The sequence below is a fragment of the Culex quinquefasciatus genome, chromosome 2 (assembly GCF_015732765.1).
Source record: "Culex quinquefasciatus strain JHB chromosome 2, VPISU_Cqui_1.0_pri_paternal, whole genome shotgun sequence".
In the NCBI taxonomy this organism is placed as follows: Eukaryota; Metazoa; Arthropoda; class Insecta; order Diptera; family Culicidae; genus Culex; species Culex quinquefasciatus.
In genome coordinates, this window is record NC_051862.1 from 220074517 (window position 1) to 220087441 (window position 12925).

A 12925-nucleotide genomic window follows, 5' to 3' on the forward strand; every position below is an offset into this window, starting at 1 on the left:
AGTAATATAATTCATACCAAGGCTTCGAAATTTCGCCGTCTGGTTGCCACCACAGTTTGCGCACTTGACGCAAGATTTGCGACCATGGTTAGGGACATTTTCGGACAATCAAAGAGCAAACCCCTCGTGCGTTACGTTATAAACTGATATTTATTAAAAATTCTCAATTTTGTTCCCACCCAATACGGGGAGAGGTGGGGATCACCAATTAGTTGCTAATCGGTGCCCGGCCCATTTTCACCCCTCGTTTTATTTTTGTGTTCTTGCTAAGGGTAGGAAAAGTTACGTTCCGAGACAAAATAATAAACCTAAAAATTCGTTTAAGTACAGTATGTGTGTGTGAGTGTGTGGATTTTTTTCACTCCGTTTTTCGTGAATGTATTTAAACTACTACTGAAATGTTGTTGCCGTCAACTTGTTTTGATTTTTTTTAAAATTCTGCAATGTACTTGCAACAGATGTAAAAAAAAACGATAAACAATGCGCAGAGTTTCAACAGGGAGAGGGGGTTTTGTTTGAGTAAAAAGTACGTTCCTAAAAATACTGCAATTTTTCATCGATTCAGTTTCGTTTTGCCGATTGTTTGCTTTAAGTAGCTGTATATTTTGCTAAATGTTTCTGCTCTGGGTTGCATCGATACTTTACACTAGAGATTTTTTATTTACGTTTTACACTTAGTTCATCACAAATTTCTCATTTCTTGGAGAAAAAGAAAAACTTAATTCGTTTTGAAAGGCTGCTCTGAAACGATATTTACACTGAAACAAAAACGAACTGTAAACTCTCTCTATAAATTACGCAAAAAAATAAAAAAACGTCTCAATCTCTCGGAAATCTTGCTGTTGTAAACTTTTATTCTCGTGAAAGCTAGAAATGCCCTCCATAAATTTACCTGCGCGTAGTTTTCGATTCTTTTGGAAGCTACACACGATTTGCTGGTTTAAAAAAATATTATTGCACTCCACATACAATATAAGGAATTTTTTTCTCCTGTTTTGCTACTTCCGATTACTCCACGTTTGTCTGGGGGTTTTGTATATATTGCAGCTATCAAAGAATTTTTTTTTATTTCATTACGGATGTCAAAAAACACGTTTCAAAAAGGTTTAGACTACACGACGAAGACGCACGACGTATATAAGATTTTTTGTTTTCTCTCTTTTTTGTGTGTATGTGTATTTCTGCTTGTTCACGTTTTTTGTTTGTTTAACTAACACTAGACTAAAAAGTTCAGTCATTTATGCTTACTAGTTGTTTTACATATTCGGCTTTCTTCACTTCTACGACGTGTGTTTCCTGTTTACGGTTGTTGTTGTTCTCGGTTTCGATAAATTGTTTCCTCTACTCTCTCTATACAAAAAATAGTCTTATTCTAGTCCAAAACTGTAATGTTTTCTTCTGTCTGGTTTGCTGTTATCAGAAAAAGGCACACTTTTTCCGTCTCTCGTGCTGTCAATTGACACGTAAAATATATTTATAAACGATTCCCAATTTCGCTCCGATTCGATATAATCGCGTTATATCGATCAGGAGCGGCTCGAGGGAATCGCCTGGAATATCTGGACCTTACAAAAACTTGGAAACCTTTTTTGCTGTTACGTGCCTTGACACCTGTTTTTCGATTTACGTTTACGTTCTGAAGATCTTGCGATGACACGGTTGTTCTTAGCTCTAAACCTTAAAAACGACTCTATCTCAGTTTATTTTATAGATTTTCAATAGAATATTTACCTCTTGCTACTTGTTCTCAAATCGCCTCCGGTGAGTACATTCCACGAATGTATCGCAGTGTCGACTGGAAGTCGATAGAAAACTTAAACAATTTCGATTAAAAGCGCTGCTTAACAAAAAGGACTTGTATCAATCAACAATACAATGCTATTTTTGTCTAGTTTAATAAAAAAAACTTATCCACTTACGAGTAAGGTTTAAAAAGTAAGAAAACTTCTATTGCTACCGAATAGAGTCAACACTATTCGTCTTGCGATTACTCGGTACGATTAACTTACGATGAGCTCTTGAGCTTAAACTGCTATAAGGAAACTTAGTTGGTACTTGCAATCATCGATCGGTTTAAAAAACGAAAATCAACTCTTCTGGGAAAAGGGATCCACCGCAGGACTCAGCCTGCGCGCTTCATGGGGTACGTTTTGAACGATCTTCATTTTAATAAAACAAAGGTTACACTACGAGTAGTTAAATAAACTTTCTTACAACAGACAAATGTAAAAATCGCAGGGAGAAAATAAAAATCTGTGTTAAATATCTGATTAAAACTACAAAAAAAGAATAAAATAAACTCGCTCTACTTATCAAGTCTAGAGTAAAAATCACAATTTCTAGAAAGAGTTACTTTTGATTTCGGGTTGTTTTTTTTTTCTCTCAGTGTATTTTTTTTTCTGCTGCGATGACGACAGCCGGGCGTGTTGATCGGGACGACGAAACAAAAACCGGAACGAAGATAGCGGAAAACAGACAGAGACAGAGAGCGAAGAGTGATGTTAGGCGTTCCCGCGCCTACTATGATCAGTCCCAGACTCTTGGTTCCAACCGCTGCGCTGGGACCACACACACTTGTCTAAACACTAGAATTGTTGAGGCACGATCGTCTGTTTTTTGTTTTTACTTGGCGCTTGTTAAGTTCTGCTTAGTGCTCGCCACGGAGCAGTTCCATCAGCAGGTTAAAGGACGGCTCCTCGCCGTCCTTGGGTTTGATCGTCAGCATTTCCTTGCCCACCTGAAACGAGAGCTGCAGCTCAGTTTTACTCTCCGGTAACATGCAAAAGCTGGCGCCGGAAACCTACCTGACAGGTGCGCTGCAGTTCCGGAATCCGGAGCAGCAGCTCGCCAAACTTGGCCGGCGTCTCCGGATAGTGGGCCAACGTGTACGCCTGCAGCGCTTGCAAGGCCTTCTCCTGGCTGGCCCGTACCTTCTCCGACTCCTTGAGCTCCGACGTGTCCGACGACAGCAGCACGATCACCTTCATGGCGACGTACTCGTACCGATCGACGCGCAGTCGCCGCAGGTGATCGGTCAGATTGAGCATTCGTTCGATGCAGGTCTAGTGGGGGAGAGTTGGAAAAAGATTGTCTCACAAACCCTGACCTAGAAACACTTGATCGCAGGCGCAACTCACCTGTAGCCCGCTGTGCTTGGCCTGTTCCAACGTGATCGACTTGCCGAGCGAGATCTTAATCTCTCCGGGAGTCGCCATCGATCGGAAGCAACACGAAAACAGCAGCAACTCACACCACGAGTTGATCAGCAGGCAGATCTGGTCGTCGATCTACAAGACAAAATGAGTTCAAGATCAATCCAGAAAAACCGAACCCCAAAAAGCAAACTCACCGAAATGTTCTTAAACAGTGGCAGACTCTTGCACCACTTGACGATCTTGTACAGCCGGTGGTCGGCAATGTTGCACAGGTTCGCGATCAGATCGGGGCTGCTTTCGCTCGAGATGCCGGCACTGGAGAGCAGCGGGTTCGCTGCGATCGCGGCGCGATCCACCGGCGGTGCAGGCTGATTCAGCCGTGCCAGCTCGGCGGCGTTGTACTGCCACAGGTGTTCCACGTCCATGATTTCCTGCGAACGATAGCGATCGTCAGCCTCTAATTTGCGCACTGCCGGCCTGTAAAAAAACTCACCTGCAGCAGCTGTGGAACGCCCGGTCGCACGCCGTTCGACCCACCGCCAGGACTCGAGTTGCTGTTGATGTCCTGCTGGCACTCGAGTTTCATCTGTTGCTGGCTGATGACCAGCCCGGAAATGCCCGGCGGGTACTGACCGCGCTGGCCGTGGCTGTTCGAGTACGGGAAGTTGTTGCCCTCGCCGGACAGGGACGGGCTCAGGATCGTACCAGGCAGCGTGTACGAGCACTGATACGTCGATCGACCACCGCGGGTGCGATCCTCGCGAATAGCTGTGGATGTGTTTTCTCTTATTTTCTCTTCTATGAAGTCTCAATTGAACGACGTACCTTCCAGCTTCATCCCCTTCTGAAGGCACTTCTCGAATCGACAGGCGGGACACTTTTTCCGGGTGGCGATCGTGACCGGGCAGGACGCCCCCCTAAGGCACACGTAGTTCTTCCTGTTCTGGACCGTCCGCTTGAAGAAGCCTTTGCACGACTCGCACGAGAAGATGCCGTAGTGAAAGCCGGAGATCTTGTCGCCGCAGATAGGGCAGGGACTAAAATTGAGAGATTAATTTTATGAAGGACTAGAATTGGGGTTATCATTTGCAGACCTGTTGATCAGCTGCTGTCGGGAGATTCCCGGGGACGGTAGATGTTCGCTGTCGAAGATCGGTTCCTCCTGGCCGGCCAGCTTCAGCGCCTGTTCGTTGTCGATCATCGGCTTGTATAATACTGAGTGATGCAGCGGGGACCCGTTGTAGGATCCGCCGGCCGCCGCCGCGAACATGTTGTGTCGTCCCTGGATGGGCGAGTGCGTCGGGCTGAACTCGGAACTGTACGAGTAGCAGCTGCTGTGGGACGCATCGCTGTTGTTTCGGCTCAGCGACGGAGTGTACGGTGCATGGCGAGACGTGAGCGGCGACTGACTGGGCGAACTGTGCGTGTACACCGAATGGATGGCAGAGTCCGGACTGGGGTTGGCCGGCAGCAGAGTCGTCTTGGAGCGGACCAGCAGCGGAGAGTGTACCGCCGGTAGGTTATCGTGTTCGTACTTCAGGTTGATCACGTCCGGGAGTTTCTTAGCGTTAATACTACTGCTACTACTACTGCTAGTTGGAATGGAATTGGCGTAGCTGGACGCAACGCTGTTGTGATGATGGTGGCTTATTAACGGAATGCCCACTTCCGGTTTGATTGCTCGTCCTGGCAGCGGAGAACTGCTACTGCTGTGATTTGCGGTCAACGCTAACGGTTCTGTAATCCCGGGACCACTTGGCTCCTCCTTGGCCACCACGATCAGCGGTTCTGGCTTCATATCTCCCGTAGAACTATTTTCGTTATCAATCATCATCGCTTCCGGTTCGGACAGTTCACCCTCCCAGGACATTGGCCGCGGCAGTCCTTTGCTAGCTCGACTGTCATCCCTCATGCTTACCTTTGCTGTCTTTTCAATGTTTGATAGTTCCGTATCAGACTCATCGGATTCTTCCATTTTTGGCACGGTTATCCGAATCCCGACGTTCCCGAAGATTGTTCCGGAACCACCGGTCGACGGATTCGGTGTATTGCTGGTGCTGCTACTGTTGCTACTGCTACTACTACTACTACTGCTGCTCCCTCCTCCCGATCCCGTCCCCAAGGGCGCCCCCACGGACGCACTGCTGCTGGACGCCGGATTTTCATTCTCGCAGTTGATCGTCGTCACCGAGACGTTTCCGCGCGACTCCGTTGATGTCATCCTGCTGGTGTTGCTTCAATAATTATTCTTCACACTACCACACTCGGTTGCGGCTACGACAATAATATGGAAGCAGATTTCATTTCTGGAACGAGAAACCATAACGAGAGTTCGGATTAATTTGAATATTTTGCGAATACTGTATTGCGAAGCAGAAGCAGGCCTTGTCTTTCGAGTCCCTATCGACAATCATCTTCCAATGCCTACTAAGTCCAAGTAAAGGATACGGAAGCCGCACTATTTTCAGAAAGTCACAAAACAACAGGAAATTCTATCCAAATTTCTAATCAGACTGTCCTAAGCCTTGCCACTTTCGAGGTCACGCACCGCATGCCGTGCAGACAACAAAAGATTAAAGGGCACCACCACTCGGAGGAGCACACTTGCGTCAGCACAATGTTCCCTGGCGTTCAACAAAACAACTCTTCTTTCTAACCTTTACCTTTGCACGGACATCCACAAACACACACACCCTCACAAAACCTCTTTCCGAAGAGGCTTCCTTACCACTTGCGGCCCGTATCACATTACACACTAGCGTTTCGTTGAGTTGAAACCTACAACAATTAATCCTCTTCCGTCCCGAAAAAGGCGCTCAAAAAACGTCTTCCAGAACTGTCCCCAAGGTACCTTCTTTCTTTCCTCTCCGACAAACAAGTTGCAGACCCGACCAGCAGCAGCAGCAGCAGAGCTCCAATTCCGCGTCGACCTCACACACGTTCACCTTTCTTACTGTACTTTCAGCGCGCTCGCTCGCTCCTTCACCCACCACAAGCATTCCGTCGCACAGCCCCGCGCACACACGCAAACACCCAAACCTCGGGGGAAAAAAGCACATTGTTTGTACGAAAACTCGCGCGCTAGTATTCGTGCCATCCAAGCAACCGCTTCGTGTGTTGGTGTGTATACAAACACACGACGACCTTCAGATATGTTGAATTTGTACGCAACGACCTTGCATGTGCGTCATCCTCACCACATCGCAGTCGGCCATGTCCGCGCGAGCCGAACGAACGAGAGAACGAATGAGCTTCCTCTCACCAATACACACGCGCGCAACGAGAGAGAGAGACCAAGCGCGCGACGTAGTAGGCCGCGGCGCGTTCGTGAGCCGGTCCAAGCAAGCCGTGGATTTGCATTCGAAATTAGTATCGAGCGTGTGTTGGTGAGCGATAAACAACAAACACACTGCTAAAGAAAAGGGAAGAGTTGCCGCGGCGCACTACACGGACTGTTTGAGAGTAAATTTTGCGGAAATGGACAAAACAATTTTGAATCCGAGAGCACGCAAACACGAGGAGGAGGGGCTCTAATTGAAATGGCTATCCAGTTGACAGGTTTGCACTTTTGGGAAGTTCTGATGTAATTCTGGACTATGTTTTTGAAAGGGTTTTTTGCTCAATATTACTTTTTTCTTATTAGAAATCTTTTTGAAAGTAATTCTCTGTTTTCTAATGGGTCGAATCGAATAGTCTAAATCTCAAAAGAAGTTATTCACAATACCTGACAAACTTCTTAATCTGGTGAAGTCGACATCTCCTTCAAGTGTCAAATGTTGCCAATGTAACTAATTGACTGCCTGTGGATACTTGGATTAATTTAAGAACCGTTGAATCTGTTGAGATGGACAACCCTATTGATATCAGCGAGTCGCCCTTATCGGCCGAACTCCTTTTCGTGTCTCACCGCGTGCAGCTGTCAAAGCTGCGGAACAACAACAAGTGCGTTTTCATCATCCGTTGAGTTTGCACGCAGTCAATAACGATCTCGAGGTTAGTTTAGAAAAACTCCGCGTTTTACTCCGGGATAAATAAGGCCAAACCTGCCACTCTACTCTACAGATTCTACCATGACTGACCAAATCCGTAACGAAACGTGTTGCATGTTCTTACACAAACACCAAGAAAAGACCAGCGAGAGGAACCAAACCGCGCCGTGGCCATCGTCTTCAGGAAATGTCGACCGTTCCTGGCGAGACAGCAAACCTCAGGGAAAACCGCAAAAACTTTTTTATTGCAAGGTGTGTGAGAGTTGGGTTAAGAGTGAGGTCTTTCTTCTCTTTCACTCACTACCGATATTTGCGGTGAACTTGACTGACTGCGACTCAAGTCGCACGATATCTTGGTGACCTTTGGTGTTGTAGACCACAATTTGGAGATTTCTTGAAAAAACTCAAATCATGATACCAACACCAAGTAGGGGAAGTTCGGACCAAACAGGCTACGCGAGTTGTGAAAACATCGCACAAACAAAGCGTAAATCCGAGTAGGCCACCTTCTCTTCCGTTCAAGGTGCCTAAGGGGAGAGGTGTGCCACAACAACGTCCGAGATGGGTCGAGGTCCATTAAAGAAGCGATTCATCAGCTGACAAAACATGGTGGTTTTCCCTATGAACACCACCACACGATGACATCGTGCTTTTTTGACATTTTCCAATCCGAACAAGGCCACGCGGATTATAAAACGATACTTTTTATTACAAGAAAACACACACCAACGCAAGAACCGCCGGCGACGTCCAGCCTACTATGTCGTCCTGATGGTCCGCGGTGACGCAAAGACTAGACACAGGTGGTAGTAGGCGCGAGGGGGTCGTCGTAGTAGGCTCTGCCGCGGCAACATAAATGGCTGACCACCACTAGCGACCGACGACGAAGCTTGCTGCGATGGTATTGGTGTGGAGCCGCGGCGCTGAATGGGGCAGAACGCCAGCAGCAAACAGCAAGACAAAAAGAAGAACGATGATGGGGAAAGGTCGTCGACGTGAGCGCAAGCTCTTGGTGAGGTGGAGTGTAGAAGTAGAGGGAGACGCGAAGTACGGAAACCGTTAATCGGTCGAAGCAGCAGCACGCGAGAAGAAGTGGCAGCGGCGAGGTCTACATGGGGGGCAACCGAGTCAAGAGCAACATCCAGCGCGAACTTTGAACAATGGACGACGACCGCGAAGAGTTGGCTGCTCTGGGGCAGCAGGGACGACAGCACGGGGTCGAAGTAGGCGCGGAGGAGTCATGTAGGGGGTTGTGCACGAGTGGAAAAGGTTATCCAAGTAGGCTAAAGGTTCCTGGGTGAGGAGGGGCGAATTTCTTCGAGACGAAACCTTCGCAAGGTAATTGTAGGTTGTTTTGTTTGTGTATTTAAACTTACCAGTGCTAATAACAGGAGATTATGCAACCCTGGGCGCTACATGTCTGTCGGCATGGAAGGATATCTGGAAAGAAAGAAAGAAAACGTTACAATAAATGTTGTTTTATAGTTAGTGTGACAAACTCGCACCAATTTGTTTGAAAGTTACTTTAACTGTGTCATTATTGTTCGTGTAGAATTGGTATTCAAAAGGTAATAAACTTAAGTCAACTCTTTGAAATATTATTTTTAAATTAAAGAACGATTTCTATCTTCAAAAGGGTAATTCCTTTTTCCCCTGCAAACAACCCATTGTTGTCTGCTCTTGCAGTCGAGTTGACTTTGGGGGAGGACGCTCCGAGAGCAAGTCTCCTTGCGTCTTAGAGGTCGTCTCGCGGTTTTCGCGCGATGACACATGGACGCACCCACGCGCCACAATATATCACAGCTCACACAAAAAAAGCACATCAGCTCAGAAATTGCTTCCATATCATCATCATCACCGCTCGACTACGTTTTTGTTGTTGACTTGTCCGTCGTCTCCCTCGACTTTGTGGAGGTCGCTTAAAAGTGTTGTAACAAAACAAACTGAGAATTACTTTTTTCGCAAAACAGAACTCATCGCACGTGGCTGTGTGGGTGGTTCACAAGTTTCATCGCCAATATCGCAACGAATAAAACGTTCGTAATGACGAACTTGATTTGCTCGCAGTTCTGGAGATTTTCTGCTGATTAGTTCCCACTCTCAGATTGGTACGTGGTCGTCCCTCGACACGCTTATATAAGAGGTCGCCCAAAGCTTCCAGAACGGGGCAAAAGGACAACGAACGACGTGGGCGAACAAACGCTGTTCTCTTCGTGCGCTGTAATTGACATTGAAGATGAGTAATTATTGGGCACCAACCAACCAGACAAGACGTCTGTAGCCGCCGGTAATGACACCTACTCCCTCGCTCTTTCTCTCGCTATTGAAGAAGGAGAACAGACTTTACCGGAGAAGACGTGGTCGTTGGCCGGGTTCAACCGTATAGTTACCGGAGTAATTGGGATCTGAGCACTGATGGTTCGATTGTTTTTCCTCAAGATGACTGATTGGCGGAGGTTATTCGAAGAAAATTGCGATGCAATCAAATGACAATGAGTTCTTGGCACCGAGAGAACTTTTTCGTAATAACTAATGACTGCTTCAAGATGTAAAACAAAAACTAACTGTTACAATCAAAAATAAACGACCTACAACTTACACTTCAACTAACCAAAAATTACATCCACAAACTTTCATTTCAAGAGCTTTTTGCAAAGTTCTTTGTCATATTGGTAATGTGGAACATAATCACTTGTACCATTTCCAAATAATTTTTTGAGATTTTTAACCCATTTCTGATGCTTATTCATTCGTATATCATGATCATTTCTATTAAAAATACTAAAACAAACCTATACAGTAAATTTTCGTGAATTTTGCAATTTAACTGTAAAACGAGTATGTGGAAAACTGTAAACGAGTATGTGGAAAACAAACAGCTGTCACTTCCAAAAAACACCCAGTTAATTTTTGAATAGACTCAAACTAATTGCGGTTCTTCTCTGTGACCAAAGAAGCCTTTTTGTGTCTTTGGTACAACAAGGTACACTCAAACCCCGATGGTTTGACACCAACTGTTGTCAAACGAACGGGTTCATTTTTTCGTTTGACACCTCTTTTACACGGAGTTCACACACACTAGCAAACGTTTGTTTTGATAGTGTAGGTGAGCGCAGTGTAAAAAGTGACGGTTCGTCACTTTTTAGTTTGACTTTGTCAAACCAACGGGGTACAAACTAAAAAGTGTCTAACGAAAAAGTAAACAACCACCGGGGGTTGAGTGTAGCTGTTGATTAGGGGGACAAGAAAAAATAAAAATTTTGTAAAATCTTAATAGATATCCCCTGGTTCAATTCTTTAGCTAAAAATAAGTTACTGTGCCAATTTAGTGCCAAATCGGTACAAGGGTCCCTTTTTTGCGTTGAAGTTTTCTGAGAAAACCGCAAAGATTCTTGAGCAAAATTTTTTACATACACCTTTATCCAAGACCGCAAAACGATCCGAGTTAACCCTGACGAGTTATTAGCGATTTAATGAAGACGTTTTTGTAGAATTTATGACAAAAGGTCGAAAGTCAAAAGGTCGATTTTTTTAAATATTTGTTTTACAAAAAAAAACTAAGCCTAACCCAGTCACAAAATATTCTAGCAGAGCTGGTTCTGTTAGAATCCTGCTAGAACGGCGAAACATCTCTGATAGAATGCTGTAAGAATATCCAGCTCTGTAAGAACTCTGCTAGAATACTGCTAGAACGTCAAGACTGAAAACGTTTAAATATTGGAAAGCAGCTATTTTGAACGGTTTATTTCACTTCTAAATTACAGAGGCTCTTCTGAATAAAAACTCGCCCCGGACGGATGGCTATATTTTTGATGACAGATTTTTCCAAGGATCTAATGTGACTATGAAGGATAGATTAAAAATGGATAGAAAACCTGCAACAATATTTAAGAAGAGTAATTCTCGCTGAAAGTGGACCACTATTTACACAAGGTGCTCAAAAATCAAAAGCAATGTACTTTTCCAATAGCCCCCACCAAGTTATGAAAGAAACCATGTTTGGTTGGTTGAATTTGTCCTCACCTCGGCGCCACGAAGCTAAAACATTTTTTTTAATTGGTATTTTTTTGACTTAGGCCCGTCTACAAAATTGCTAATAACTTTGCAAAACTTCAACGAACCCTTGATGTTTAGGGGTGTTTTGGAAAGGAAATGAGCAGAGCTTTCGAATGCACTTGTCAGAAAAATACCGTTCCATACATTTTTAGCCATAAAACAACAATGTATTTTTAAAAGTAATTTTGAAGGCCGGCGCCCCGCTTTATCGAAAAACTGACAAATCCATTCGAAAGCTGAGACGATTTCACATAAAGGACCAATAAATCTAAGGTGTATGTTCCTCCTATCTTTTTAATCTTATTTTGATTCTGAGAGCGCAGCGCTCCGTTCGTATTTCAGGCGCCCAAAATGTTGCATTAGCTTGCCCCAATTTAAGGTTTTGTCAAACAATATACGTGCTCACTTTTTAAATGATAGTTTATTATCCAAGGATCAAGATGCACTATCGTTAATTGACCAATATTTAAGGTTTTGGGTTCTGCCAGGCAATTCAATATCGAAAAGTTGTTTTTGTTTACTTTTTTTGTTGTTAAATGCTTATTTACAATTGGGTGGACATTTTTACAGTAAAACTAATGAATGTAGCATGTAGGAAATTTCACTACGAACATTTTTCTAGAGGAGAAAACGTAATTTCGATACTCCAACGCAGAGATATTTGAGTTTTAGTGAGAAAAAAGTGCAATTTTACAAATTTCCCAGAATTAACAAGCACGGCCTATTATTTACATGCGGCATATGGTTTGGAAGCCAAAGTATGGTTTCTTACAGTTATTTAGGTAGCTGAGTTCGGATCTGCAATCAAATTTCAGATAAACAGTGAACAGTGATATTTGAGCCACGCCTAAATGTTATTTGCATGTAGTGAAAATGGTTGGGAGCGATTTTTCTATTCCTTGCAAAGTTATGGAAATCGTCATTAATTAATGACTGACGTATACAATCGTTCCACAAAATCATAAAAAAAATCCTTAAAAATTTAAAGTTTTCATTTATTTTAAGTTTACATTGAAACCAGCCAAATCACAAAACGAGGTTTTCTGACATTCTCAAAACAATCAGAACTTGAAAAAAACATTCTTCATAAAAAAATCCGTGAGTAAAATATCAATTAAAGGTGATCAAAAAGATGAAATATGACCGAATTACCTAGCGATTAAATTTACAGCATATTACCGCAAATAACTTTTGGGTGTGGCTCGAAATTTCACTGTTTATCTGAAATTTGATTGCAGATCCGAACACAGCTACCTAAATAACTGTAAGAAACCATACTTTGGCTTCCAAAACATATGCTGCATGTAAATAATAGACCGTGCTTGTTAATTCTGGGAAATTTGTAAAATTGGCACTTTTTTTCTCACTAAAACTCAAATATCTCTGCGTTGGAGTATCGAAATTACGTTTTCTCCTCTAGAAAAATGTTCGTAGTGAAATTTCCTACATGCTACATTCATTAGTTTTACTGTAAAAATGTCCACCCAATTGTAAATAAGCATTTAACAACAAAAAAAGTAAACAAAAACAACTTTTCGACATTGAATTGCCTGGCAGAACCCAAAACCTTAAATATTGGTCAATTAACGATAGTGCATCTTGATCCTTGGATAATAAACTATCATTTAAAAAGTGAGCACGTATATTGTTTGACAAAACCTTAAATTGGGGCAAGCTAATGCAACATTTTGGGCGCCCGAAATACGAACGGAGCGCTGCGCTCTC

At 43.8% G+C, this 12925-nt stretch overlaps 1 protein-coding gene across 1 annotated transcript in view; it reads right to left on the bottom strand.

The window, feature by feature from the left end:
* Window positions 1-258: 258 nt before the first annotated feature.
* The window catches only part of LOC6035749 (nuclear hormone receptor FTZ-F1 beta), a 41075-nt gene continuing 28408 nt past the window's right edge, over window positions 259-12925 (bottom strand). The window contains 8 exon segments of the mRNA XM_038252179.1: window positions 259-2749; window positions 2805-3062; window positions 3138-3287; window positions 3350-3622; window positions 3625-3923; window positions 3981-4192; window positions 4250-5461; window positions 8521-8584. Coding sequence (XP_038108107.1) covers window positions 2648-2749; window positions 2805-3062; window positions 3138-3287; window positions 3350-3622; window positions 3625-3923; window positions 3981-4192; window positions 4250-5376 — 2421 coding nt within the window. The 5' untranslated portion in view covers window positions 5377-5461; window positions 8521-8584 and the 3' untranslated portion in view covers window positions 259-2647.